Below are 26,912 nucleotides of genomic sequence, written 5' to 3'. Positions count from 1 at the left end.
TCCTTGAAAGATACTACTTCATTTGGTGATACTCTGATTAGGGTAAGGGATAAGGATTAGATCTGTAATTTCTTTGGTAATAGGGAACTCTCAGATGAGGAAACTCCCTCTAACAATGTAGGTCATCAACTTCTTTGCAACCTATATTCTTAGAGATTTGTCTACAGCACTAAAAGGCTAAGTGACTCAGGGTCACACAGCCAGCATCTGTCAAAGTCCAAGTATTCCAGCTGTCTATCCACTAGAATGTGCTGCCTGTAATAAGCACTGTCAATTGAGGAATGGAACGGGACACGCATACTCCACATCAGTGTTTGGCACCATCATGGAGGATGTCCCATTCAGCATACTCTGAGCAAGTCCTAGTCCTCACTGTGGCATGGAGGTGACCTTGGATTCTTGACATCTATGGAAGAAGAATTCAAACTCTGGCAGATTCTACTAAACTCAAAGGGTTTTCAGAACAATTCCAAGGATAGATAATACCTACTATCTGAGGACCAATCTAGCTAAGCATGGAAAAGGCTCATCACCAGTTGGCTGGCCACTAGATGATGAATTCTCTAGCCATGGAAATGCAAGAAATCAATGAAGAAAACACAAAATGGCCTTCAGTACCATGCAGCAGCCATCTGCTTTCAGCAGAGGCAATAGGAGAGTATTAGGGAAGGAGGCTAAGAATGGAAGAGGGTCATCACCAGTTGGCTGGCCATTAGGTGATGAATTGACTACACAATATAAGAAACAGAAGAAGAAACACAAAATGACTTTCAGTCATTCAGGCAGCAGTCACCTGCTTCTGTAAGGGCAGCAGCAAGGTGGCAGGAAAGGAGGCAGAAAGTTCAAAGAATCACACAAGTATTTCCACAGTACACTTAAATTGTTAATAATAGCAATTATCATCATCAACAACAATACCATCAACATCATCATCATCCCCATAATCCTGGCTGCTACTAGAGCTATCCCAAGACACTTTTAACAAGCCTACAGAAGATGAACTTATATCTCAATACTTTTTTTTAAATTCAATTATAAAAAAGCAGTTATTTTATATGCCTTTGCAATAGTTTGCAGAACATTAAATATAAAAGAATAATAGCATGATAGTAACTTGTCCCAGGACTGTTTCTATCTGACCTCCACAGAAAAAGATGAGAAAAAGACTGATAATAAGAGAAGAATAAGATGACAATAATAACAATAATAGCTTATTTCCATGTACATAGTGCTTTAAAGCCTTAGAGTGCTTCACACACATTATCTCATTTGAACCTCACAACAACCCTGGGAGGCAAGTACTACAGGTATTATTATACCCATATTATAGATGAGGATACTGAGATTCAAGAGAGGTTAAGTGACTTACCCATGGTCACACAGCTAGGAAGTGTCAGAGGCAAGGTTCGAACCCAGGCCTTCCTGACTCCAAGTCCAGCACTGTCCACCAAGCCAATTCTATTTAGGTACAATGTTTCAGAGTTGTATCTATTGCATAAAGTGAGATTCACTTGTACAGTTAATCAAAGTGCCATAAGTGAAAGCTTATATTAAGGGCAATTATAATTCAATGTGAGTAACAACAACTTAAATATGTTAGACACATCAAAAGTTATATTTATAATCAAATTATCCTCTGAACTGCAATATTGGTTGATGCTCAAATAAATATTTAATGTATTCCTTGTGCCTAGGACTGAACTTGAAACTTAAGAGTAAAAAAAAAAAGTCATTCATTCCTTCATTCCATGAATCTTTGAGTATATGTTAAAATGCAAAACACTGTTATTAGGATCTTAGGACCACGGATATAGAGCTAGAAGGGAACTGAGAAGCCATGTAGGCCTGTCTATAGTTAAACCCCCTTATTTTACTGCTAAGGCAAACTGAGGCCCAGAGTGGTGATTAACATAGCAGAGCTAGGTTTCATTCAATTCAATGTTCTTTCTATTATACCACATTTTTATTCTCTCTTCATAGATAAAGTGCTAGGTCACAAAAAGGATCAAGACATGGGACCTGCCTTCTTTACACAGGGCTTCTAATCTCATTGGGAAGACATAACTGGCCCATTAAGAGCTAAATCATGTAGTATGAGCTTAAGTGGCAAGGCAGCTCTGAAAAGGGAATGCACGGTGGGCTGAGAGAAGGAAGGATATAAGCTGAGCCTTGAAAGAAGGATAATGGAAGATAACAGAATTAGGTAATGGAAAGGGGAAAAAAGAAGATGGTCCAGACTGATGGAAACCATGAGCAAGGAGTACAGAGTTTTCTGGGAGAAATAAGGAATATTCTAACCAACTGGAAGATCCAGATAGTGGGAATTATGGTTGCCTCAGCTGAAGTACTGTTAGATCCATTTCTAAAGAACAGCCTTGTTCTCAAGCATGTTCTGCACTACTACCTGCCCACCTCTACCCATTGATCAATTCAATGAAGTTTCAAAAAGACATCAGATTTCCAGGGGAGTGACTCGAAATTATGAAGTATGTGGTTCATAGGACTTACAGGATCATAGGCTTAGAGCTTGAAGGGACCTTAGAAGTCATAATTTTGTGGAGTAAACTGAAGTACCCAAAGTCACACAGCCTATAAGGTCATAGCACTTTACCATCTCAATATTTTAGTACAAGAATACTTCTATAGGAAGTAAACATAAGCATTTGGGGTGGGGAGAGAAGGACTCCCTACATAAAGGTTTTAAAAGGGTACTCAAGAAATGATCAAAAAAAAGGAACTGAACATATGTGGTCAGGGTACAGTACTTTCTAGGCCTAAATATTATGTGTGGAAGCCCTAGTGTCCCAATCCCAGGAATTAGATCTCAATTCTCAACTCAAACAGGTGGAAAAATAATAGTTTTTGCAAAGAATGTCACACCAAACCTGTAAAGTAGGTAATTTTTAGTGTTATTGCACTGATGAGGAAACTGAGATTTAGAAATGGCAACAGCAGGGACTGGAACTCCTATTTCAGCAGACTCCAAGCTTGGAATTCTATTTAACTCCTCAGCCACACTGTTTCTGTTAACAGTTCCTTTCAACTTCTTTCCACCCCTCCCCCACCACTATCCATTCCTCAACTGAGCAGTCACTGGTTCTTCTCCTTATACTTGTTGTAGTAAGAGTTCCCTGTCCCCTCCCTGCTCCTCCTATTCCTTTCCTGAGTCCGCTACCACCACTCTTCCTCTCTCCCTTTGATTTTCTTTTAGAGGTCAAAATATTTCTGTTGACCCAAATCACTGAACTTTATCTTCATGGTAACTAAATTTTATTTCCTAAAGAAGGTCTTTTGAACAAAATATATAGTAAAAATTGATGGCTCATAACGGCATAGTAGTGACCCACAACTTCTGGCAGGGTTTAAAAAGCTGGAAAAGGTTTTGAGTTGGCTTTCCTGGTACCAGTCTAGCTAAGGAGGGAAATCCTGATGAATTCTTTGGCCATGGAAACCCATAAAACAAAACAAAGCATAACGCAAAATGGTCCTAAGTCCTGTGGTACTCCTTTCTATTTCTGTAATGACAGTGGCAAAGTAAAAGAAAGGGGAGCAAAGGGTGCTAAGAATTATGCAGTTGTTAGACCATCTATAAACTTTCCTTATCTATAAACTCCAGGTACCATGTGAGATCTTTGTCCAGTGCCAACAAGCAAGAATTCTACTTGGAAGAAATGAGCCATGTCAGTGTTGACATTTTGTCATACATTAAACCAGAAGATAGAAGGGATTTGCAGCTATATGGAAAGATGAGTTACCATTCTCTTGGAGAAGCAGACAAATGAATTGGCAAAGCTGTTTTCACAATATGTCCAAAGGCTGCAAGAAACATAATTTCATGGGGAAATTTGATTCTCCAGTATTGTAGTCTCCATGATTAAGTCTCTGTAAAAAGACCACCCACCATGAAAATAATCAGAGCTTACACACTACCATCTGTTGCTGGTGAAGAATTTGTCTTTCTCTATGTTCCAAAGAACACTAGAGTTTAAAATCAGAGGAGCACGTTACAAATACTGGCTCTTGTACTTACTAGCAGTGTGGCTTTGAGCAAGTCCACATAATACCTCTGGGCCCTACTTTCCTCATCTGTAAAATGTAAGGATTGGATGAGATGACCGCAGCGGTCTCTCCCTTCCAGCTCTTAGTTTATGAATCTATGAAATTGTACAAAGCATGTCGTTAAAAAACTCTTCAGATGAAATCAATATCTCTATACTAACTGCTAAGTTCAAAGCAAAGGTGGAAAGAGGTAAAGAAACAAAAAAAATGCTTTGGAAAATGTGGATCAGGAAGAAGGAATGAAAGAAGCCAAAGATTTGTCGCTTACACAGAAGCCATGAACTAACACATCATAAATACTTTCTTCAAGAAAAGAATCAGAAGGCACTAGGCCTGGGAGGACAGAATAACTGCATAACTTAAATGGCATTAAACATATTTCAACCAGAAGAAAAAGATTCATTATTAATGTGAAAGTGTTTTCTGAATCAGTTGTCTGTAAATTTAGGCCTAATGTCCGTAAGAGGGGTGATGAGAGTCCCGCTGTACCCTAACATAGTCAGACCATATCTGTAGTCACTTCTAGGCACCGTACTTCAAAAATAACATTGACATGCTAAACCAAAGAGAATTAAGAAGAGAGTGAACAGAGTGAGGAGGATACTGGAGAACATAGGATACAAGGATCAGTAGAAAGAATTAACATATTTGGCCTGGAGAAAGGATAGCTTATTTAATAAATGAGTCAAATAGTCTAGCTATTTGAATGTTGGTTTTTAAGTTAAACAGTCCAATCATTTGAAAGCTAGTCATATACAAGTGGGACTAGATTTCTTCTACTTGACCCCAGGTGGAGAAACTGGAAGAAATAGATAAAAGTGAAAGAGAAGCAGATTTCAGTTGCCTAAAAGGGGAAAGGGGAAAAATGGAATAGGCTGTCTCAGGAAATGATGATTTGCCACCCCTAAAGATCTGTAAATGGAAGATGGAGCAACTTTTATTTGTTTATTTTTATTTTTTGGTAACTACTACAGATGATTCCAGTTCCAGCATGAGGTGGATTAGATGACATTCAAAATCCCTTCCAATTCTCAGATTCTTCAACTACTCAAAAAACTAACAGAATTTGAAAAGAAGAATCCCTAAAGATTATCTCTCCTAACATTGTCTTCAATAGGGATGGGCCAGTCTCTTCACAGTTGACTGAATTATTCCCACTTCTTGTTGTCACCTTCATGAATTCCCACTAAAATGTCCACCTCTAATTGTTTTTGTTCTTCTCTAAATACCTAATTTTTATCCATTTTTTAGAAATCCCACTCCACAAAGGCTTCTCTATATTCCTCAGCCCCTTCACACACACACACACACACACACACACACACACACACACACACACACACACACATTCTACTCCCCAGATTTCAAATGGTACTAATGCCAAACTTGGAGAAAAATCTCCTAAATATTACTGGAGAAGGAAATGAAAACGGAAATGGAAAACACTCCCAGAAAACTCCAAATGATGTCACAAAACATGACTGAAATGACTAAACAATAACAAAAACCCTGAATGTTAATGAGACTGCATGTGGAAGATGTCTGGGATGACACCGCAAGAGTTGCCCAGGAGGAACAAACATGGTCATGTTGCTATCTCTACCAGCAGAGGGCTTGCTGACATCATTAAGGTCAGAGATTCATTGAAGTACTAAAGTAACTGTTTAAACATTGATTCTTTCTCCTAAGTTCACTGAGGGCAGAGACTACAACTCAATCTACATTTGCACAGCATCTAACACATGGCAAGATGCATGATGATCGAATGATCGAGCATGGCACAGTTCCAGGACTGAGAAAACCCAAAAAGACATAGTCCTACCTCTAGCATCAAACCTCACTAAACTCATACATTATACAACTAAAACACCCTAAGGCTGACAGAAGTTTCAGATTGTGCCATTTCTAGAATATTCAACAATCTGAATAATGATGATGATTCTGGCTCTGTCATATCCCTGCAGTGTAATCTTGAGCAAGCCCCTTCCTTTTCTCAGGCTTCTTTTCTTCTTTCATTAAAAAAAATGGTTAAGAGTAAATACACAGCTCCAGTGTCACTTCCTATGAGACTTTTCATGATGTCCCATCCCCCCTTCTCTCCCAAATTGTATTCTATTTACTTTGCATATATTATGCATATACTTGTATCTGTACATGTTGTCTCCTTCAACAGAATGTAACCTCTTTGATGACAGCGACTATTTTATTTTTGTCTTTTTATCTCTAACACTTAGCACTGTGCCTGTCATATAGCAGGCATTTAATAAATGTTTGTTGATTGGCTGATGAATAATACATGATCATTATATCTCCTTTTTCCTCTAATACTCCATGCTTTTGTCATGGTGAGTCTTTCTAGGGGGCCACTCCCAGTCGTCCTGACGTTGCTACTGGACTCAGATGACCCTGGAGGAGAAAGTGAAGGCTGGTGACTTGCACAGCCCTCCCTCACTTAAATACAATTCACTTACAAGTCAAGGCATCACCTTCCTGATGTCATGGTCCTCTTCAAGAACAAAGGACAAACAACAATAGTCTTACTAATAGGATTAGATCAGGTGATCACCTATATAGTATGGGCTTTAGGTATACTGAGAAGGCTCTGATGAACTAAAAAACACTACCTCATCTATTCTCTCCTTTTTGAGCATATTTTGATGAAGTGTGGTGCCACATGTGGGCTTCATGCTGAAGGTTGATGAATGAATTTCAGTCATTGCAATGGGAGTGTCACAAGATCAAAAAAAAAAAACCAAGTCAGGATTTCAGGGAAGTGAAGGCCATTTGGATTTATACCAAATAATGACTTTTCCATGTACCCACCACCAGTTATAGGAGGACCTAATATAGTTCACAAAGCCTGCATACTTTCATTTTCTGTTTGTAGAAAATGTATGAGGTACTCATTTGACTTGAAGCAATAGTCCCTGAAAAAAGGTAGGACATCCTTGGAAACTTCTTATATCTCACTATGAGTATGCATTTTCCTAAATAATGCTTTTTTATTATTATTTTAAGGAACATTAGGAAGAAACTGAATAGCTGGAAATTAGGAAGAAAATATATGTTACTTCCTGCTGTAGGCCACTGAAAGGAAGGATATAATTTCTTAAACCACTGAGGATTTTTAGCAATAGAAAAGACATAGGTATGAAAGAAGCACTTTCTCTCTCTCTCTCTCTCTCTCTCTCTCTCTCTCTCTCTCTCTCTCTCTCTCTCTCTCTCTCTCTCTCTCTCTTTCCCTCTCCTTTCCTTCCCTCCCTCTCTCCTCCCCAACAATTAGATGAAAATGGACTTCAATAAAATTCCAAAATTTAATTCTGATGCTGACATGAGGGGCTATGAAAGAGGATAACAGAATCTCAAAGTTGGAAGGGACCTCAAGGGTCATCTAGTCCTACTCAAAGCTGAATAAGAATCCTTGCTAGTTACAGCATTTCTTAACAGATTGCCATGCAGCTTTTGCTCTAAAACCTCCAGCCAGACACAGGTTAATAACTGCATTCTGTGGTAGCTCATTTCACTCTGTCAGGAAATTGTTCCTCAGCATTAGGAAGTTTTTCCATGTGAATTTGCCTCTATATAATTTCTACCCTAATCTCCCAGCTCTGCTTTCTGGGACCAGAGAGTAAAACTAATTTCTCTTCCACACAATGAGTTCTTCACATTCTAGAAGATAGCTATCATGTCCCCCTGAAGTCTTCTCTGCTATAAACTAGATTCTCTTCAGATCATCCTACGGCATTGCCTCCAGGTTCTTTAGCATCCTAAGGCAGCTAGGCAGAACAGTGGATAGAGCACTGAGCCTGGGATCAGGAAGACCTAAATTAAAACTCAGCTTCAGACATTCAGTATTTTTATGAGGCTGGGCAAGCCACTTAACCTCTGCTCCCTTCAGCTTCCTCAGTTATAAAATGGACATAAAATAATATCTGCCTCCCAGGTTTGTTGTGAGGATCAAAGGAGGTAATATTTGTAAAGTTCTTAGCATAGTGCCTGGCACATGGCAGCAGATGCTGTATAAATTTGAATTCCCTCCCCTTCCTACCGGCAACTGAACAACTGGAAATCAAGTCAAGATTTCAATTCTTTTTCCAAGACTTGAAACTGTTTGGGCCAGCCTGCCCCTGGATCAAGATACAATGTTAACCTTGAAATACTTGTGAGGTGAAAGCTACAATTTAGTTTCAACATAATGTTCCTCTTGCAAGGTTTACCAGTGTTCTGTAGCCATTCTCTAGGAATCAAATACAAAGTAAAACACAAAGTCACTCACTCCCCCTCCATTTTTCCTCACATACTTAATTTTGCTAAATTCTCTGATGCACCAGAAAGTCCAACTCAGAAATGTTTCCTTCATTCCCTCTGACCTTAAGTTGAATGAATGAAAGTCCATCTTCCTGGGCTATTCTTTCCCTCATACACTTATCCAGTTATGCTGCATGGTTTGAAATACATATTCTGCTATTTCTCACCCAGAAAGGTAGTATTGTTTAGGTGCAAGAGAAATAAAAGACCTGGATTCAAAAACTAGTTCTGATATTTAGTAGGCATGTGATCTGAGGTCCTTCCCCCCTCTCAGTGCTTGTTCTTCACATATACAAGGATATTGAAATAGATCGTCTCTCCAAGATTCCAAATCTGTGACACTGGATAAGCCACAGTAATTCTGAAAATCTAGAGAGCAGCAGGAATGCCAGCCTAATTCTATCAAAGAACCAATTTTTATCAAACTGTGTTTAACCAAAGAACAATTTAGTGATTTGGAGAGAGACAGGGCTTTAGGGCCTCATCTGCTTTCACTTTGCTTTCTTACCCAGTATTCTGGGGAATGGCCAAAGAGGCTGAGGAGCTCATCTTTCAATACCTTAGGCCTGGGTGGCAACAAAAACATTTTTTCTCACCACAGCTACTGGGCAGAAAATTATAGCTCTGTTGCCAGGACAACCAGCTTGGAAAGAAATGATTTTTGGTCTAGGATCCTTCTTATCAGTCTCTCATACTGGTGGGAGAGTATACAACAGGGCAAACAGTATGATGGGGTGGGAAGAGCCAGGAAGCCTGAATTCTAATCCTAATTATCAGTAGTTAGCTAAATGATCTTACGTAAACCACTCAAATTCTCTGGGCCTTAGCATTCTCATTTGGAAAATCATCATAATAATAATTGTAATAGCTGCCTCAAGGAAACAGAAAATAGAATATTGTGAAAATAATATTTACTTCCTGAACATAGAGTCAGGACACCAGAGCTAGCTGAATGACGGTTCTGCCCTACCTGGTATAACTGGATGTAAATCACTTCCCCTAACTTGGTCTTAAATTTCCTTTACTTTTTTTTTGTTTTGTTTTGTTTTGTTTTTAATGAAAGGGATGGAAGCAAATGATCTCTAAGGCTCCCTCTGAGCTCTAAAGTCTGTGATTTTACATATCCTGGTCTTACCATTTGCTGGCTATGTGACCTTATATAAGTCGCTAAAAACATCTCTAAGCCTCAGTTTCCTCATCTGTAAAATAGGAATAACACCTACAACAACCATCACAGACTTACAAGGAAAGTGATTAGTAAGCTAATAAAAGCAAGAGAAATCTTACAAGTAGAGAAATTAATCACAAGATGGCAGAACAGTTAGGTTCATGGGATGCTGTTCCTTCTCACTTCTCCTTGAGTTTTCACTGCTCAATCATCATCTATGTTCCTATAAAGGTGGCATGGATATACACTATGTTTCTGTCTCAGGTCCTCTTCTTTCTCAACATCTTCTCTGTACTCTCAATTCTTACACCTATTGATGTGCAGATTACTCCAAAATCTTCCCAACTAGCTCTCATCTCTCTCCAGAGTCCCAGTAGCCCCACCTCCAACTGACTGTGGGAGACTTCTACCTGGCTGTGCTAGAGGCATCTCAAACTCAACAAGTCCAAAATAAAACACATTCGCTCTTCTTCCTAATGTTCCCGTTTCTGTCCAGGGTACCTCCACCCTTCCAGTCTCCCGGGCTCACAGCCTCTACTCTACTTCACCACCCCCATCCCCATATACAAGCAGGTGCTAGTTCCTCTTGATTCTTCTCTACAATAATTCTAAAATCTGTCCCTTCTCTACTCATGGGGCTCCAATTTAAATCATCACCCCTCCCCCACAGCACTTCAATAGGCTCCTTCTGGACCTCCCTGCATCCAGTCTCTCCCTGCTCCAAAGCAGGTTAAACAGTTGTCAAATCGATGCTCCTAAAGCACAAATCTAAACTTGTAACTATTGCTGAAGAAGCTCATTACCACAATGAGCTCCCTATTGCCACAACACAAAATGCAAACTCCTCTCTTTACAATTACAAAACCCTTTACAATATAGCTCCAGCCAGTATTTCAGGGCTAATTATAAATCACTCTCCCTCTGGCACTCCACATCTTAGTGAAACCTGCCTAATGGTTGTTCTCTCAAACATAGCATGGACTTTTTGTCCACAGGTTGTGCCTCATGTATGGAAAGTTTTCCCTTCTCAACTTTGCCCTAGGTATCTCTCTACCACCACCACCCCCAGGTGCCTTTTCCCCTCCTCAACTTCACCTACTGATGTTACTACTTTTCTTTAATCTTAGCCAGTTAAATCTCATCCTTTAAGTCTCAACTAAATTCTAGTGCTTTCTCTCTGTTATTTCCTTTTATCATATATATCTATATATGTAGATAGATATAGATATAGATATAGATATAGATATAGATATAGATATAGATATAGATATATATAGATATAGATATAGATATAGATATAGATATAGATAGATATAGATATAGATATAGATATATATAGATATAGATATATACGGAGAGAGAGATAGTACTTTATAGATCCACATATATGTGTAGAGATGGCTTCAGCCTTGTTACTCACACCTCTTCAGTAAATTCATTTGCTTCTGACCTTCTGACTAGAGGGTAAAGCAAAAAATAAAAATAAATAATTTTTTTAAATATTAAAAAAAAAAGTCTCTCCTCCCAAACCCTCTCTTTGTAGAGGGCTCAGAATCCCATCCATTTCTTCATTTACAATTTAGTTTTTACTCCATCATAACCATCATGTTCCTTGGCATCTCCCCACAGTTTTCATATTTCTTTTGTGTATTGTCTTCCTGGAGGGTAAGTTCCTTGAGGGCAAGACTGTCTTCTTTCTTATTTGTATTCCCAATGCTTATAGCATGGTGCCTGGAACAAAGTAGGTGCTTAACAAATGCGTATCACATTGTGTTGTGTTGTATGAAATCAGAATCTATGCAGGCAGTCCAATCTAGCTGGAGCATAAGGCTGAAAAGCCAGAGTGATCATGCCAGATAGTGGAAGATTTGGAATGCAATGATAAAAAGAACGAATTTTATTCTATAGGCAATAGGGAGCCACTGAAGGTTTTTGAGGAGTAAACAGTGATCTGCAAAACAACAACAAAAATTCTGTAATCTCTACGAAGGACAGGTTGCATGGAAGAGAACTAAAGGCAGGAAAAGCTCTTCAAAACCTACCAAAACATTCTACATTTGCAGTAATAAGGATTTCTACTAGGTAAATAGATGACTATGAGAACAGAGAGGAGGAAACAGAAGAGGCAAGAGATAGTGTAATTGAAAGACACAACTTGGAAACTGGTAGGAAGAAGAAGAAGGGTAATAATCATAAATGAAATCAAGGCTTTTAGGGCGACCACCAGTACCACTTACTCACAGGGAAAGGGAAGCAGGTTTGGGGAAAGAGATCAGATCATCTTTTCTGTCATGAGGAATTTCAGCTATTACTGGGGCTTTCAGGGGTTGCTGTACAGCAAGTGCTCTGATCTGAAGGTATAAAGCTTTCAAGGCAAGTTAGGGCCACAGATACAGATTTGGGCCATGTTTATTTCAGATCAACAAATGTTTAAAAAACACATCAGTGTAATGGGAATATGTATGTTTGTATCCTTAGTACCTAGGCTAAAACCATGGTAGTAAATAAGATTGGTTGTGTTCTTAATGCTCAAAGAGGACCAAAATGACATCACTATGTTGGAGTGAAGGTACATCGTGTCCAACTGTAGCTGATCAGACCAATATGAACTCAGAAGACTCTACCACAGGTCGGGCACTGATAGTCCAAATGAACATTTGGAGTGGAGATTACAAGGAACAATATACAGGGAAAAACAGACAGCCAAGGATGGAAATTTGAGGAATGCTAGCATTCAGGGATTAGAAAGGGAAGCCAGTGAAGATTCAACTAATCTATAAGTCAGGTACTATGAATATTATTTTACAAATCAAATGACAGAAGCTTAGAAAGGTTAAATGACTTGTGTCTGGTCAATAGGACTTATGTATCAGAAGCAAAATTTTAATGTAGTTTTGCTTTGTCCCCAAGTCAGTGTTTTTTTTCCTTATTCCATGCTTCCTCCCCCTCAAAGACTTTGGGGGAAATGGGAAAGGGTGACTCAATGGAGAAGGTTAAGTCTAGGAGCTTAGTCTTTAACATATTAGGTGTCAGGTGTTGGTAGGCTTTACACGAAGAGAAAATAACATACCTGGCTGGGTGGGCATCATAGTATGGTAGAAGGTAATCTCCAAAATGGATGAGAAGTCATACATAGGCTAAAGATTTAAAGCTGAAATAGTACAGAGAAGACATCTTGGCCAACCTCCTTATTTTACAGATAAGGAATCTGAGGCCCAGGGACAGTTTGGTAAACTGTCCAAGATCATACAGGTTGTAGAGATCAGAGATGGAATTTGTACTTCGCCAATGCTCTTTCCACTAGAAAAGCCTTTATTTTAAAGTTTAGTCAGACTAGCTGATTCCTAAGACCCTTTCCAAACTTAAACCATCTTTCTACCAGAACTAGAAATGCCCTTTCAATTTATTCTCCACTCTGCTACTGCTGTTGATGCACCTTTCAAATGGCCACCAGAAACCACTCCCAGGAAGAAGACAAAAGTTCTGCTTTTCAAGGGACTTTGTGCACTCATCTTCACCCTGACTTTTTTCAGTCCTACACATGTTCACTACCCCACCCTCACTTTCCACTTCTCAAGTTGAGAACTGGTACCAAATAATCACTACTATTGCCCCTGGAAAGAGTGTGGCAATGGATGCGTGGCCTTATTGTTCCGCTTTCCAAACCAAATCATCGTACTCTGGCCACCACTTCCCTGTAGGTGATATCTTCCTCGTTAGACAGTAAGCTCTTTGAGGGCAAGGACTGTCTCATTTCAGTAATTTGTATCCTCAATTCTTAGCACAGTGCTTTGCACAGAGTAAGTGATTAGTAAGTCCTTTTTAAAATTCATTTATGTTTCCAACATGCAAAAACAAACAGGCACAATATACCATCAGAATATAACTCACCGTTGCTTTGGACCTTGGTTATTGCTACTCTATTCCTTTCCACATATCTTTTCATTTAGTTCTCTTGAAAGATATAGGACATGAACAGACCGTTCTCAAGAGAAGACATGCAAACTATTAATAACCACATGACATAATGCTCCAAATCACCAATAATAAGAGAAATGGAAACAAAAACAATCCAAGGATGTCATCTGACACACAGCAAATTGGCAAAGATGAAAAAAAAATGGAGGATCATCAGTATCAGAGGTCTTATTTAAAGACAGGCAAAAATAATACATTTTTGATAGAGCTGTGAAATCATCTATTTTTAAAGCAATTTAGAATTATTCCAAGAAAATGACTAAAATATCCTTTGATCCCAAAAGCCCACTGCTAGGCATACACCCCCAAGGGCATCAACAACAGAAAGAAACATCCAATATATACATGTTTACAGCAGCATTTTTGGAGTGGCGAATAACCAGAAATAAAGTAGATGTCCATTTCATGAGGGAATGTCCAAACAAACTGAAACATATAAATGTAATGACATTGTACTATGCTATAAGAAACAAAGAAGAAGGACAAAGGAGCATAGAGAGACATATGTGAAATGATGCAAAATAAAAAAATGAAGAAAGTAATATAAAAATGACTACAACAATGTAAATGGAAACACTAACAATAGCACAATCTTTCAAATAATATGTCTGATGACAATAACCAAGCTTGGCCTCAAAGAAGAGGTTTTAAAAAACACATACTTTCCTCATTTTACTTCCTCTACAAAGAAGAGACAGTGTGTATGGAACAATGCATGCATATTGTTGAGATTCAGCTGGTGTGTGATCATGATGGAGCTGCCTTTACTCCCTCCCCCTCTGTTTCTTCTTTCCTGCTATGTCATGGTTATAAGGGATCACAGGCTGGACGGGAAGAAGGACAGATAGATTTGCAAATGAAGGTTATGTAAATAAGAAAGATATGAATAAAAATTTTAAAAGATGATTTTGTTATCTTAGGACTAATGTATTTGGACAAAGGAGATCTATGTTCTTGCAACTGCCCACTTCCCTACGGACTAGCGATATATAGGGAAAGTCTCTAATTGCTCTGGGTCTCAGTTACTTCCACATCTATAAGATGGGGATGATAATTCTCTATCCACTTCAGAAGATAACAAAAGGTCTCTGCAATATATGATTTTAAGGCTAATAAGGAAAAGTCTCTTTCCTGATGAAAGCTGCTGAGAGATGACAGAGGAGCAAATAGACTCTCTGAATAAAAGAGAGGATTTGTCATTAAGGAGAAGGCAATGACCTTAATGCTGAAGCAGTATTCAAAGATGATAACTCTATCCTAGAAATTCAATTTTATTATAATTCAAATTTTTTTGAAAGAGTAAGCCCCTCAATTATCTTCTTAAAGTAGCAAGAGCCAGGAGAAATGAATGGGGATTTTGCAGCCATTTCTAACTATCTCCCCACAGCTTAAGAAGGTATAATTTATCAAAGTAGAAAGCTTACTTTGGCAAAAAGATAGTTTTACATAGCCCTGGTCTTAGAATACCAATGTTCTTGAGAGTCATAAATTTTAATTCTATAATCAGTAACCATTACACAGTGAATTAAGTTATACAGGCTTAGAAAAATATATATTTCAGCTTCTCAGAAAATATCTTGTGAGAAGGCAGGAGATCTTTACTTCAAGTGCTCTATTTGGGGAATGCAAAGCTGCTAACGTTTGGAACACAGACATGAAAAGCCTGAAATCCACCTACCAATTTAGACCAAATGAAGACTCTCCAATTTTAAATTTGGAAGCAGGAACATCTGACATTGCTATATTCATCTGGTAGGGCCTGAATCAAGGAGGAAAGCAAGACAAATTCGAACAAGAAATGACTTTCATTGATCTGCAATAAATATACCCTTACTCAGTCCTCTGCTCTCTGCAGCCTTTTTTTTTTTTAAGACCTTTGCAGTCATATCCTGATTTCTGATTGTCAAAGATTCTGAATCATTTAGACTCTGGGATAGCAATAATATTCAGGTTAAACTCCCCCAGATGTTCACTCATCATAATCTCAGTTATTGTTAAATGATTAATACAGGCCTACTATTTGGGGTTAGCAACTGAAATAGGCCTAAATAATCATACAATCAATGGGAACTGTATTTCTATCCAAGTCTGAGGGAGGATAATCATCGGGGTGTTCAGCTTTGCAGTAAGCATGCCATTTTTCAAATCTACCTTTACCTACAACATGTGGAGGCAAGAAAGTGCCTACCTTTTCTTCAAAATCAAAAGAAAAGAACTGAAGTATAGTAAAAAAAAATAGTGAGACAACAGATTATCCTCTTCCCCTACCCCTCATACAACATTACCATAAATGATCACCAAAATGATCCTAGCAACCACCACTAGTCCTGTCAATTTAGATGAGCAGTCCAACATACTGGAATTGATTCTATACAATAATGAAGGCCATTAGAGACCTGGTAGAGTGGAAAGAATACCAGAGTGACAAATAATAGCTTCAGAGGATTTGATGAAGTACAGCTCCCTATCCATAAGCAAAGAGAAGCTGTGGAATAAGGCCTGCATTTTTTTAGATATAGCCAATATTTTTATTTGTTCTCTCTATCTGTACTTATGTTATAAATGGACACAGTTCTAATAGGCTAGAGTAGTCATTGATAAGTGATAGTGGGAAGAAAAAAAGAAAAAGGAAGAGAGAGAAAAGGTGAAGGAGGGAGTGAAAGAACCTTAGATTTAGAGTTACAACATAAAGATTAAGCTAGCTCTGACCCTTATGATAATAGTATTTATTCAGAGCTAGAAGGTATGTTAGAGGAATATCTAGTCCAATACCCTCATTTAACAAAGGAAGACACTGAGGCACAGAGAGGTCAAATGTCTTGTCAAAAATAATGCAGCAAATAAGTAGTAGCAACAGCCAGGATTCTACCACATATCTTCCGACTCTAGCTTCAGTGATCTTTCTGATACTAGCTGTGTAACCTTGGAAAAGTCATTGTACTTCTCTGTGTCTCAACTTCCTCAGCTTTAAAAAAATGAAGATAACAGTTGGATAATCAACCTCACAAGGCTGGTATAAAAAAGAAAGCTCAATATAAAACAGAAAGTACTTATAATTTGGAGTTACAAACTACACCATCATGAACTGAGAACTTGGAAAACGCAATTTTTCTGTATCTCAGTTGCCTCCTCTGTAAAACAGAAATAATTATTTCTGACCTCCACAACTTTAAGGGGATGCACAAGGCAATCTCTTGAGCAACTTTTCACTTGTATGATCTCTAGTCTAAGGGTAATCTAATCTTTGTACCAGCAGCTAGGTCGCACAGTGGATAGTCTTAGAGTAAGGAGGACCTGTATTTGAATCTTGCCTCAGATACTAGTTGTATGAGCCTGGGTAAGTAACTTAATCCTTGTGCCTCAGTTTCCTTATCTGTGAAATGGAGATGATGATAATAGTGCTAATCTCAGAGGGCCATTGTGAGGATCAAATGGGCTAACATACACAAAGTAAAGTACATCATAAATGCTCTTATTGTTATTTTTATTAATAACAATTGAGCAGATGGTGGGTCTCACATTCTTCCTTTAAGAAGAAGACTTAAAACTAATAATAATAACTAACATTCATAAAAAAATTTCAGGTACATTTTTCCCTCTAAGCCTGACAACTCTGTAAGATTGGGTAGCACATATATTATCCTCATTTTATTGATTAGGAAACTGAGGCACAGAACAATTTAATTAAATAAGCACTGATTAAGTCCCTACTACTTTTGAGGCACTGTAGTTACAAAGACTTCAAAACAAGGTAGTTGCTACCCTCATAGAGCTTCATTTTACTGAGAGTGGGACATAATATATTGTTGTTTATTCAGTTTTCAGTCATGTCCAATTCTTTGTGACCCCATTTGGGGTTTTCTTGGCAAAGATACTGTAGTCGTTTGTCATTTCCTTTTCCAGCTCATATTACAGATGAAGGATGGAGGAAAACAGAGTTAAGTGATTTGCCCAGGGTCACACAGCTAAGTGTCTGAGGCCAAATTTAAACTCAGGAAGATGACTTTTGGACTCCAGGCCTGGCCCTCTATCTACTGTGCCACTAGCTGCCTTGATATATGTACACAGAAATAAATATAAGTTGTCAAAGGATTTGACCATGCAGTTTTCAAAAGAAGAAATGCAAGCTACCAACAACATTAAAAAACTGCTCCAAATCACTAATAGTAAGAGAAATACAAATCAAAACAACTCAGAGGCTCTACCTCATATCTATGAAACTATTACAAACAACAAAAGAGAAAAATGGCAATGGCTAGAAAGGATCATGGGAAGAGAGGTGTCCTGATGTGCTGGCAGTAGAGATGAGTTATGAATTAGTTTAACCATTCCGAAAGGCAATTTGAAACTATATCCCAAAACAACTGTTACAAACCCTTTTTCCAGTGATAAACACCATGAGGCACATACTTCAAAGAGTTCAAAGACAGACCGAAGTGATCTATATATAAAAAAATATCAATAGCACCACTTTAAAGCAAAGAACTTGAAATAAAGAGGGTGTTCATGATATGGGGATAACTAAATATACTATAGTGTTATGGATGTAAAAGTATATGATTGCACCATAAGAAATAAATTTAAATTCAGAGAAACCTAAAGAAAGTTAGATAAAATGATGCAAAGTGAAGTGTACAAAGTAGAAAACAATTTTCACAAGGACCACAACAATTTAAAGTAAAAAAAAAAACTCTGAAAGACTACAGAACTGTGATGAGTGTAGTAACTAGTCATTACTGCAGGAAACTGATGAACTCCCACCTTTTGGTAAAGAGGTGATGAACTAGAGGTGCAGAATGAGACATAGACAATGTGCTGATATGCTTTGCTTAACCATACTGATTGATTCTAAGGAAGTGTTTTTACTGTATGAGAGTAAAATAAAGAAGAAAATACAGGAAAGAATTAATGAAACACTTTTGTAAATACACAAAAGAAAGCAGAAAGAAGTTCCAAAGGAGACAAAGATAAACATGGTAGTTTTATTACTACTATGTTAAATTTAACACACACATAAAAGCAAAATTCATAACAAATTCAGTTTCATATACAATCCTCTTTTCTGTTCTTTTTTATATTGAAATATTCATGTTTATTAAGTTCATCATAAAAAATAAAATAAACAAGTAAATTCAAAATGCACAAATTAATTTCAGGGTCATACTCACAACTGGGAGAATTAGCAAAAATCAAGTCATTTACCATACATTGCAGATTATCACTGGTCTTAAAGTCCAGCGTATGTTCCGAAATTGTCCACCATAGAGTAGGAACGGCTCTCTTCCAACCATTAATTCAACAACAACAACAACAACAACCTGAGCACTCATCATGAAGAAGACACTGGAGAAACGGCGGAGGGTGGCGAGGCATGACTCAGAAGAAATGGAACATCAAGAAAACCAACTAAGTAGACTCCAAACCCTTGACAATCTTGACATTAAACTTGGCATAATGAAGGTCCTAACTGAGAGAGACCATCATTATAAGGTTGGAAACTGGATCTTCTCCCCCAGATAACTCACTCCCCAGAACTCTTCACTACACAACTGGGCCATTCCTTTGTGTGACTATAACAAGCAAGCTTTCCTACCATAACCAACACCACCTAGACTAATAGGAAGCATTAAAAACAAGTAAACAAAGAAACCATGCAACACTTAAGAAAATGACTCACTCAAAATAAGTTCTGACATGGTGATCACAATTTCCCAAGATGCAGAAAAGTAACTCTGAGGCCAAAACACAAGACAAAAGAAAACAAACAAATAAACAGATTTCACATTGAGGACAGAGCTGTTATCCAAGCTGGAGTGGGTTTTCTTCTTCTTCAGCACTGAGAATAAAACTCCATCATGTGGGAATTGGATGCAATTAAATATGGTGATGCAATATTTCCTGAAGGGAAAATAAGATTTAAATAAGCACCTACAAATATTCCCAAGAAAGCTTCCCAGGATGCTGGGAACAGTCTATGAAAATAAGCACTTGACTGAGTTCACATTCTAAATACATAATAGACCTCATAACTTAGAATTGAGATTCTTTCTCACATAGAACAATTCTATGGTTATCCAACCAATGAGTTACTACCTACATAGGACACTTGGAATAAATTTTTGTGGTTCTGATGAAGGGTATACAGTGGTTGGTATATAATGAGTCCAGTGGGGGGAAACTACTCCAAAGAGTGAAAAACTCACTTTTTAGCCACTAGGGTACATTAGTATCATTTTCATTGCTTTATTAACCCTAACCTTACTTCTTCACAACTTCCATCCATTGATTCTGAAACCATATCAAACAATCCTCAGGATAGCCCTTCAAATACCTGAACACAGATATGATATCCTCCCAAACTCCTCTCTCTTTTCCAGCCTAATAATTTTCAGTTCTTTCAATGCTCAAATGGAATGAGCTAGAGTCCTTTCACTATCTCAGTTTCCTTACTCTGGATGCTTTCCAATTTATTAACGTCCTTCCTAAAACGTCTCTCCTAGAGATGAATACAACATTCTAGATATGGCCTAGCAGGTCAAGCTGTCAAAATGATCAACTCCTTGATCTTGAATGTTCTTGCTTCTCTAAATATGTTACTTCTCATCTGTTATATCACATTGTAGTATACAAAATGTCTTCTAAGTGCAGACCATCTATACAGAAAAATCACTTCTTCCTACATTGCCTTCCCATCATCTCATGAGGTCTGGATTAACAGCTGCAGGAACTAAATCACTACCACCTTATGAGAAAGAACAGTGGCATGAACATTGGCTCACTGTTGTCACAGGTAATATGCAACCCTAAGTACAAGACTTTCTGGTATCTCCTTCCCTAATTATTACTACTTTCTGGAAAACATTCCCAAGGGCATAACTGAACAATTCCTTGCTCTCAACACAAAAGCATTCAATCACTCCCTATTACCTTCTACTTGAATAAAGTCCATATTCATAAGGATGGACTGCAAAGTCCCCCACAATGTTCCCCAGCCTACTTTACCTTACGGTTCTTCTAATATGCCCTCTGCACTAGAAATGCTCATCAGCTCACTATTCTCTAAACATAGATACATTCTCAACCTTACATACAACCTTGCATCCTTACTTAGTCCACCAAGAATATCCTTCCCTTCCATTAATGTTTGCCTATCAATAGTCTATATTGCATAGTCTAGTACTAGTCCTATTCCTCCAGTGACCATTCTAGAGTAGTGATCTCCTATATCTGTCAGTCATTGACTATCCTACTTAGAAAACACAAGAAAAGGTTTTTGGGAATTTGGGAACAAAACAATTTGGGGAAAAAATTTGGGGAATTTTGTATTTCATTCACCTGTTCCAAAACACAGGAATATCATACTTAATATGATATACAGTTTGTACATAAAACCAAGAACCATCGTTTTATGTAATGAGTATAAACTAGAATCTTCTACAATAAAATCGGTGGTGAAACAAGATGTCCATTCCTTCCATTTTACTTGACATAGTACTAGAAATGTTGCCAAAAGCAATGAGAAAAAAAAAAGTAATAAGCATAAAGAAGAAAATGAACACTTTTATAAATGATATCATGGTGTTATTAAAGAACCCTGAAGAATCAAAAAAATTAAACAATAACATGAGCAAGGTTGCAGGATTTAAGATAAATCAACACAATACCAATAAAAGCCAGGAAGAAAAGAGAGAAAGAGAAATTCTGTTAAAAATAACTACAGAATCTATAAAATACTAGGGAGTCTACCAACCAAGATACAACCAAGAACTATATAAATATAATTACAAAACACTGTTTATAGCACAGAGAGGCCTAAATGACTGGAGAAATATTAATTTCTCACCAAGAGGCCAGCCAATATAATAAAAATGGTAATGCAATCTGATTAATTTACTTATTCAGCAAAATACCAAATTACCAGAGGATTACTTTATAGAACAAGAAAAAATAACAAAAAAACATTTTCACAAGATGGGCTCATCTTTCTAATGAAGTGAGTGAACAGCTTGCAGTCACAGGACTGCTTTACTTTGCCCGTAGTAGGATCTTGATAAACATCTACTGACTTGCCTTGTTCTTACCCTGACTATAGTACTGTTGGGCATGAGTTGAATATCTAAATGTTTAGTATGTGTTCAGCCTTGTGTCTGGTACGTGGATACAGAAATAACAAGGACTCTGTACTCAAGGAGCTCAAGGTCCAGTGGAGAAGAAGGCAAGTACTTAAATAACTATGACCCATGAGAGAATAAGTCAAGTAAAAAGAAGAGATTTGGACAAAATGATTATGCATGTGAAACAAAGTAAAAATGTATTTGAAAAATGAAAGTGGCAGCAATCAATTTTGAATCAATGGATCAATAGATATTTAAGTGCCTAATCTCAGGTTCTGTGGTAAATTCTGGTGATGAGTTCAAGGTATATACCAAAAATGTTCAGGTGCCACCTGAAATGATGAGGAATAGACATGGGTTCTATTGTCCTGAAAGAAATTCACTTGGACAGTCTCCAAGTTAGAGAAAGGCATTTATTGGGGTAATGAACCCAAGAGGACCTGCTCCCACGTGGGTAAGACAGACATAGGCGGCAGGTCCTCCTTCCTGCAAGAGGAAAAGGCAATTGGCCTGGTTAAATCTGGTTTAAATACAATTTTATGGAATGGGGGAAAGGGGACAAGAGAATGGGAGCAAGCATGGCTAGGAAATGCCTGTGGTATCAGGTAGTCAGGAGGTGTCTTTATCTACAGATGAGCCAACAGGAGAGGGGAGGGGAAGAGTTGTTCTGGAATGGGGGTGCTTTGTGAAAGCACAGAGGTAAGTCCATGGTGAGGGCTTCAATGCATAGTCTTCTTTGATCACTTTTCTGGCTGGTCACACCCTGCATTCTTATCTTATATCTCACATCCTGCATCCTGCTTGCTCCCTGACTCTTTCTACCTCATCACTGGGACACAAAGATAAAAATAAACAACAGCCCCTGCCTTCAAGGACATTACATTCTAGTAGAAGACAACATGCACATATATATGTGTATGCACAACATACAAATCAGTCAATTAATCATTAAGCCTTTGTTAAATGCCAAGCACTAAAGGAAAGGCACTAAGCTAGGAACTAGGGATCCAAAGACAATAATGAGACAGTCTATACTCTAAAGCGTCTTACCTTACCTTTTATGGAAGAGAGAATATACATACATACATACATACATACATACATACATACATACATATACATATATATATATATATATCAGTATTGCAAACTACAAACAAAAAATTACACATATAGTAAGTTATAGAGAAATACTATCAAATGGGGAGGACGTATCAAGAAAGGCCTCATTTAGAAGGCAGCACTAAAGCAAGTATGAAGGAAACAAGGGAAGTAGGAAGTGGAAGTGAGTTGAGAATGCATTATTGCATTATAGCCATGAAGAACAGACAGTGGAAACACGTAAATATGGAAGATAGAAGTATTTACTGTGTCTGAGGAATTGTGATAAGGCCGGTTAGGTCGCACCATAGAGGGAGGGAAGGCATGTATGTTAAGGAAAATAAAATAATTCCTCTAACAAAGCAAATTATGCTCAGAAACAAGTACTATCTTTATTTCCATGACAGAGACAGAAAGAGAGGGAGACTGAGAGAGGGAAAGGGAGAGGGACAGAGGGAAAGGGAGAGAAGGAGAGAGAGGGAGGGGAGAACTAAGCCAAATTTCAAACATTGATTTGTCTTCTCAAAGATTTAAGATGCATACAAACATTCTTATACATCACAAAGAGAAAAAATTGTTATTAATTAAGATAATTTACAGCTTGTTAGAAAAAATATATATACAGGCTATCATGAAAGCAAAGGAATATCAAAGAAGGGGCAGGTGTCCCATCTTTGAATTATTTTTTTTCTTTGTTTACCCTCAAGGCTTCCCAAAGACAGTTAGAACCAGGGAGACCTTTTAAACTTAGGCTTTTGAATTTCTGAGGTCATACGTTGCATCTTCAAAATAAAGCTTATTGCTCAGGTAAGATTTAGTGAATTTATACTTTTATATCAGAAGAGGGCTGGTTTGAAGGGGAAAAGTAATGAGTTAAGTTTCAGAAAGGCTGAGTTTGAGATGCCTATGAAACAATCAGTTTAAGCTATCTGATAGGTATGTAGATATATGTAAATGGAACTCAGGAGATAAAGTAGGGGGTTTATACATAAATTTGGGAGTCATTTGCATAAAGGTGATAGTTAAATCCATAGGAGCAATCAATCAATCAATAGATAACCAGTTGTTAGGTGTCTACTAAGTGGCAGGCACTGTCCAAAGTTTTGGAGGTTACTGAGTAAGAGGGTAGAGAGAGGACAGAAGAGGGCCCCAGGACAGAGATTTGGGGTACACCCACAGTTAGGTGGCATAATAAGGAGGCTGAACCCAAAATGGAGCTTAGATACAAGGTAACTGCTACAAAAAAGATCCCATTAAACCTTGAAGTTGAAGTCATTGGCAGCTGAGGGAGGGAGCAGGAGGGCCTCATGTAGAAAGTGACCCTTGACTTGAGTCTTGAGGGAGACCCAAGAATTCCAGGAGATGAAGGTAAAGATGGAGTATTCCATGGATGGAGGATAGTAGGTTCAAAGGTGCAGAATTGGGAGATCAAGATTATGATAAATAGTAAGATCAGTGTAGCTATATCATAGAATACATGGAGGAATGATAATTAGATATAATACTGCCTGGGGGAGAAGAACTTCACGTCTCACTTCCCTGGGTCTTTTTATGCCATGTGAATCAATGATAAAGCTGACTGTCAGTTACATTTCCACTGAGGCAGTAAGCAGTTTCACAAACATAGAATAACAAAAAGAATGATTGACCTGAAGTAAGGAAACCTGGATTATCATAGCCTTGCTTCTGTTACTAATTAGCTATGGGATCTTAAGCCATTTGTTGCTCCTTTATGAGCAGCAGTTTGTTTTTGTTTTAATTGTAAAATGAAAGTCTCAGGTTAGCTAATAATAATAGTCCCCCATTTTAATGATGCTTTAAGGTTTCATGATAAATTTTTGCCCCTAATAGCCCCATGAGACAAGTAGTGCTAGTACTTACTATCCATATACATATTTAAAGGTCCTTTCCTATGCTACTGTTCCAGGACTCTAGCCAAGAATACTAATGAGTCACACTGCATATGTCATCTTAGTATCCAAAAATAAAAAATTAAAAACTCAGGGAATAAATTCCAAGTGGCATTTAAAACTTTTTCTGGTCTCATTTTTTGTTACCAAGAATTAATTTCAAGAGCATAGCCCAGATTGCTTGTGTCAGTAGTTCTCTCCCCAAGGATGTCCATTCTGGTTCTGCGTGCCAATTCAGCTTTCTGTCAGAACCCAGACATCAGCCAAACAAGGTGTCAATAAGACAGATGACAGAACAACACTTTCACATGGGCACTTCTTCAGGACACTTTTCTTCACGGGGAAAAAACTGTCAAATAAACTGAACAAAATCTTTAATTACACTCCCAAAATGACGTTAGAAAGCATGTGTTCTTTAGAGGCAAACAGGAATTGTTATCACAATTATCACTATATTTTTGGAGCTGAAAAACGGGTAAAACAGTGCATATTTACAACACAACTTCCTCTCTCTATTCTGAAGATTTAAATATTTTCACCCATTAAAGCCTATTGGATAGAGAGCCAGTCTTGGAGTCAGAAATACATGGAATCAGGTCCTGCTTTTGACACATGTGACTTTGGGAAAGTAACTTAACCTCTGTGAACCCAGGCAACTCTCCTGGATTATAAATTTAGGATGCACTGTACACCTGCATCAGTGTTAGGAGTTTCCACGCTGAGTTTCCCAAACCCATGAAATCCTATGTCTGTACCTCCCCAACAAGATCACAATATTACAGACTTACAACTCACAATTCCCCCTCAGACACCATCTAATCTAACTCCCTCATTTACAGATGAAGAAGCTGAGATCCACAGAGGTTAAGTGAATTGTTTTCCAAGGTCAGAGTGGTAATGGATCAGAGGTCTTTGAACTCCATATATAGTACTCTTTCTACCATACCCTTACTGAAACAATTTATAGCTAAAAGGGATCTTAATGAAGATCAAATACTACCCTTTCATTTTTGACAGGTGAGGAAACTGAGGGCCAGGGAGGGAAGTAACCTCTCCAAAGATTCACAGCTAATAAACAATAGAGCTTGCATTTTAATCCACTTCCTCCATATCCACATTTAGCAGATCTTTCTAGGGGTCCACTAGAGTCAAATACTGTCGCTCTATTTTAGAGATCAGGAACTGAGGCAGAAAGGCTCCAATTGATGAGGTGAAGATTTCATAATTATTTGGCCACGTGGGACCAGGACCTGGGTGGTCAGATATCCCAATTAAACTATTAAACCCTGATAAGTTGTGGTCCTCTGATGAATAATTTATCATTCATTTAAAACTGGACCAAACTACTATCAGTAAGGCATATGTTTGCATTTCCATATCCATTCACAGAATCACATGATGTTAAAGCAGAAAGGGGAATTAGAGAACATTCGATTTCACCCTAATCATAGGGATAGATTTGAATTGATTTGTTCATACTTTCACCTGATTCATCCAATCTTAAATGCTATTATCAGATTAATCTTCTTAAACATGGTTTAGTATTTGACACTCTGTCATACCAAAAAAAACATATTTAACGCCCCCAGAGTCTACAAGACAAATTCAAATTATTTAGCCTAGAATTCAAAGGTTTCTACAAGATGGTGTCATACTATCTATTTAAACAACTACAACTTCTGTAACCAAAGTCCCTACTCCCACCAATCTGGCCTACTTAGAATTCTTTGACTTCAGAGTACACATCCACCTGCCTTGACTCATGTTTTTCCATACCCTCCTGGGATGCCAACTGATTTAAATTCTGCCCTTCCTTCAAGACAGAGGTCAATTCCTACATTCCCAGATAATCTGCTTTAGAGTTAGAAGGGAACCACTTCATTTTACTGATTGACCAGACCACAGTGGAGTAACTAACTCTTTGTCTCTCTCTATCTTTCTCTCTCTCTCTCTCTGTCTGTCTGTCTCTGTCTCTCTCTCTCCCTTTTCTTTTTCTCTCTCACCCATTTTCTTTCTTTCTCTCTCTTCTCTCTCTCTCCTTCCCTCCCTCCCTCTCTTTTCTTTCTTTCTCTCTCTCACCCATTTTATTTCTCTTTCTTTCTCTTTCTCTCTCCTCTCTTCTCTCTCTTTTTCTCTGTCTCTCTGTCCATCTGCTTCTTTTTCTTTCTTCCTCTCTTTCCTTCTTTTCCCCTTCCTCTCCTCAGAACTCCCAGTAAAACTTTCCCCACCTCTCATTTAGTACTTGACATATGTTACATTTGTTACACATGATCT

General features: G+C 37.9%; 1 protein-coding gene across 3 annotated transcripts in view; it reads right to left on the bottom strand.

Moving 5' to 3' along the window:
• The window catches only part of RNF144A (ring finger protein 144A), a 155,381-nt gene that overhangs the window by 69,049 nt on the left and 59,420 nt on the right, over nt 1-26,912 (bottom strand). Inside the window, exon 1 of one of the 3 annotated variants that reach the window (XM_020992626.2) lies at nt 1,370-1,479. The exons of the other annotated variants lie outside the window; for them this stretch is intronic. Within the exon in view, the coding sequence (XP_020848285.1) occupies nt 1,370-1,373 (4 nt within the window). The 5' untranslated portion in view covers nt 1,374-1,479. Of the gene's footprint in view, nt 1-1,369; nt 1,480-26,912 lie in introns of those variants that run through there. 3 annotated transcript variants of the gene reach the window in all.

This window comes from Phascolarctos cinereus, unplaced genomic scaffold, assembly GCF_003287225.1.
Source record: "Phascolarctos cinereus isolate Bilbo 61053 unplaced genomic scaffold, phaCin_HiC Scaffold_2;HRSCAF=192, whole genome shotgun sequence".
Classification (NCBI taxonomy): Eukaryota; Metazoa; Chordata; class Mammalia; order Diprotodontia; family Phascolarctidae; genus Phascolarctos; species Phascolarctos cinereus.
The sequence above is the reverse complement of the archived record's forward strand: the minus strand, read 5'-3'. Positions and strand labels throughout refer to the sequence as shown.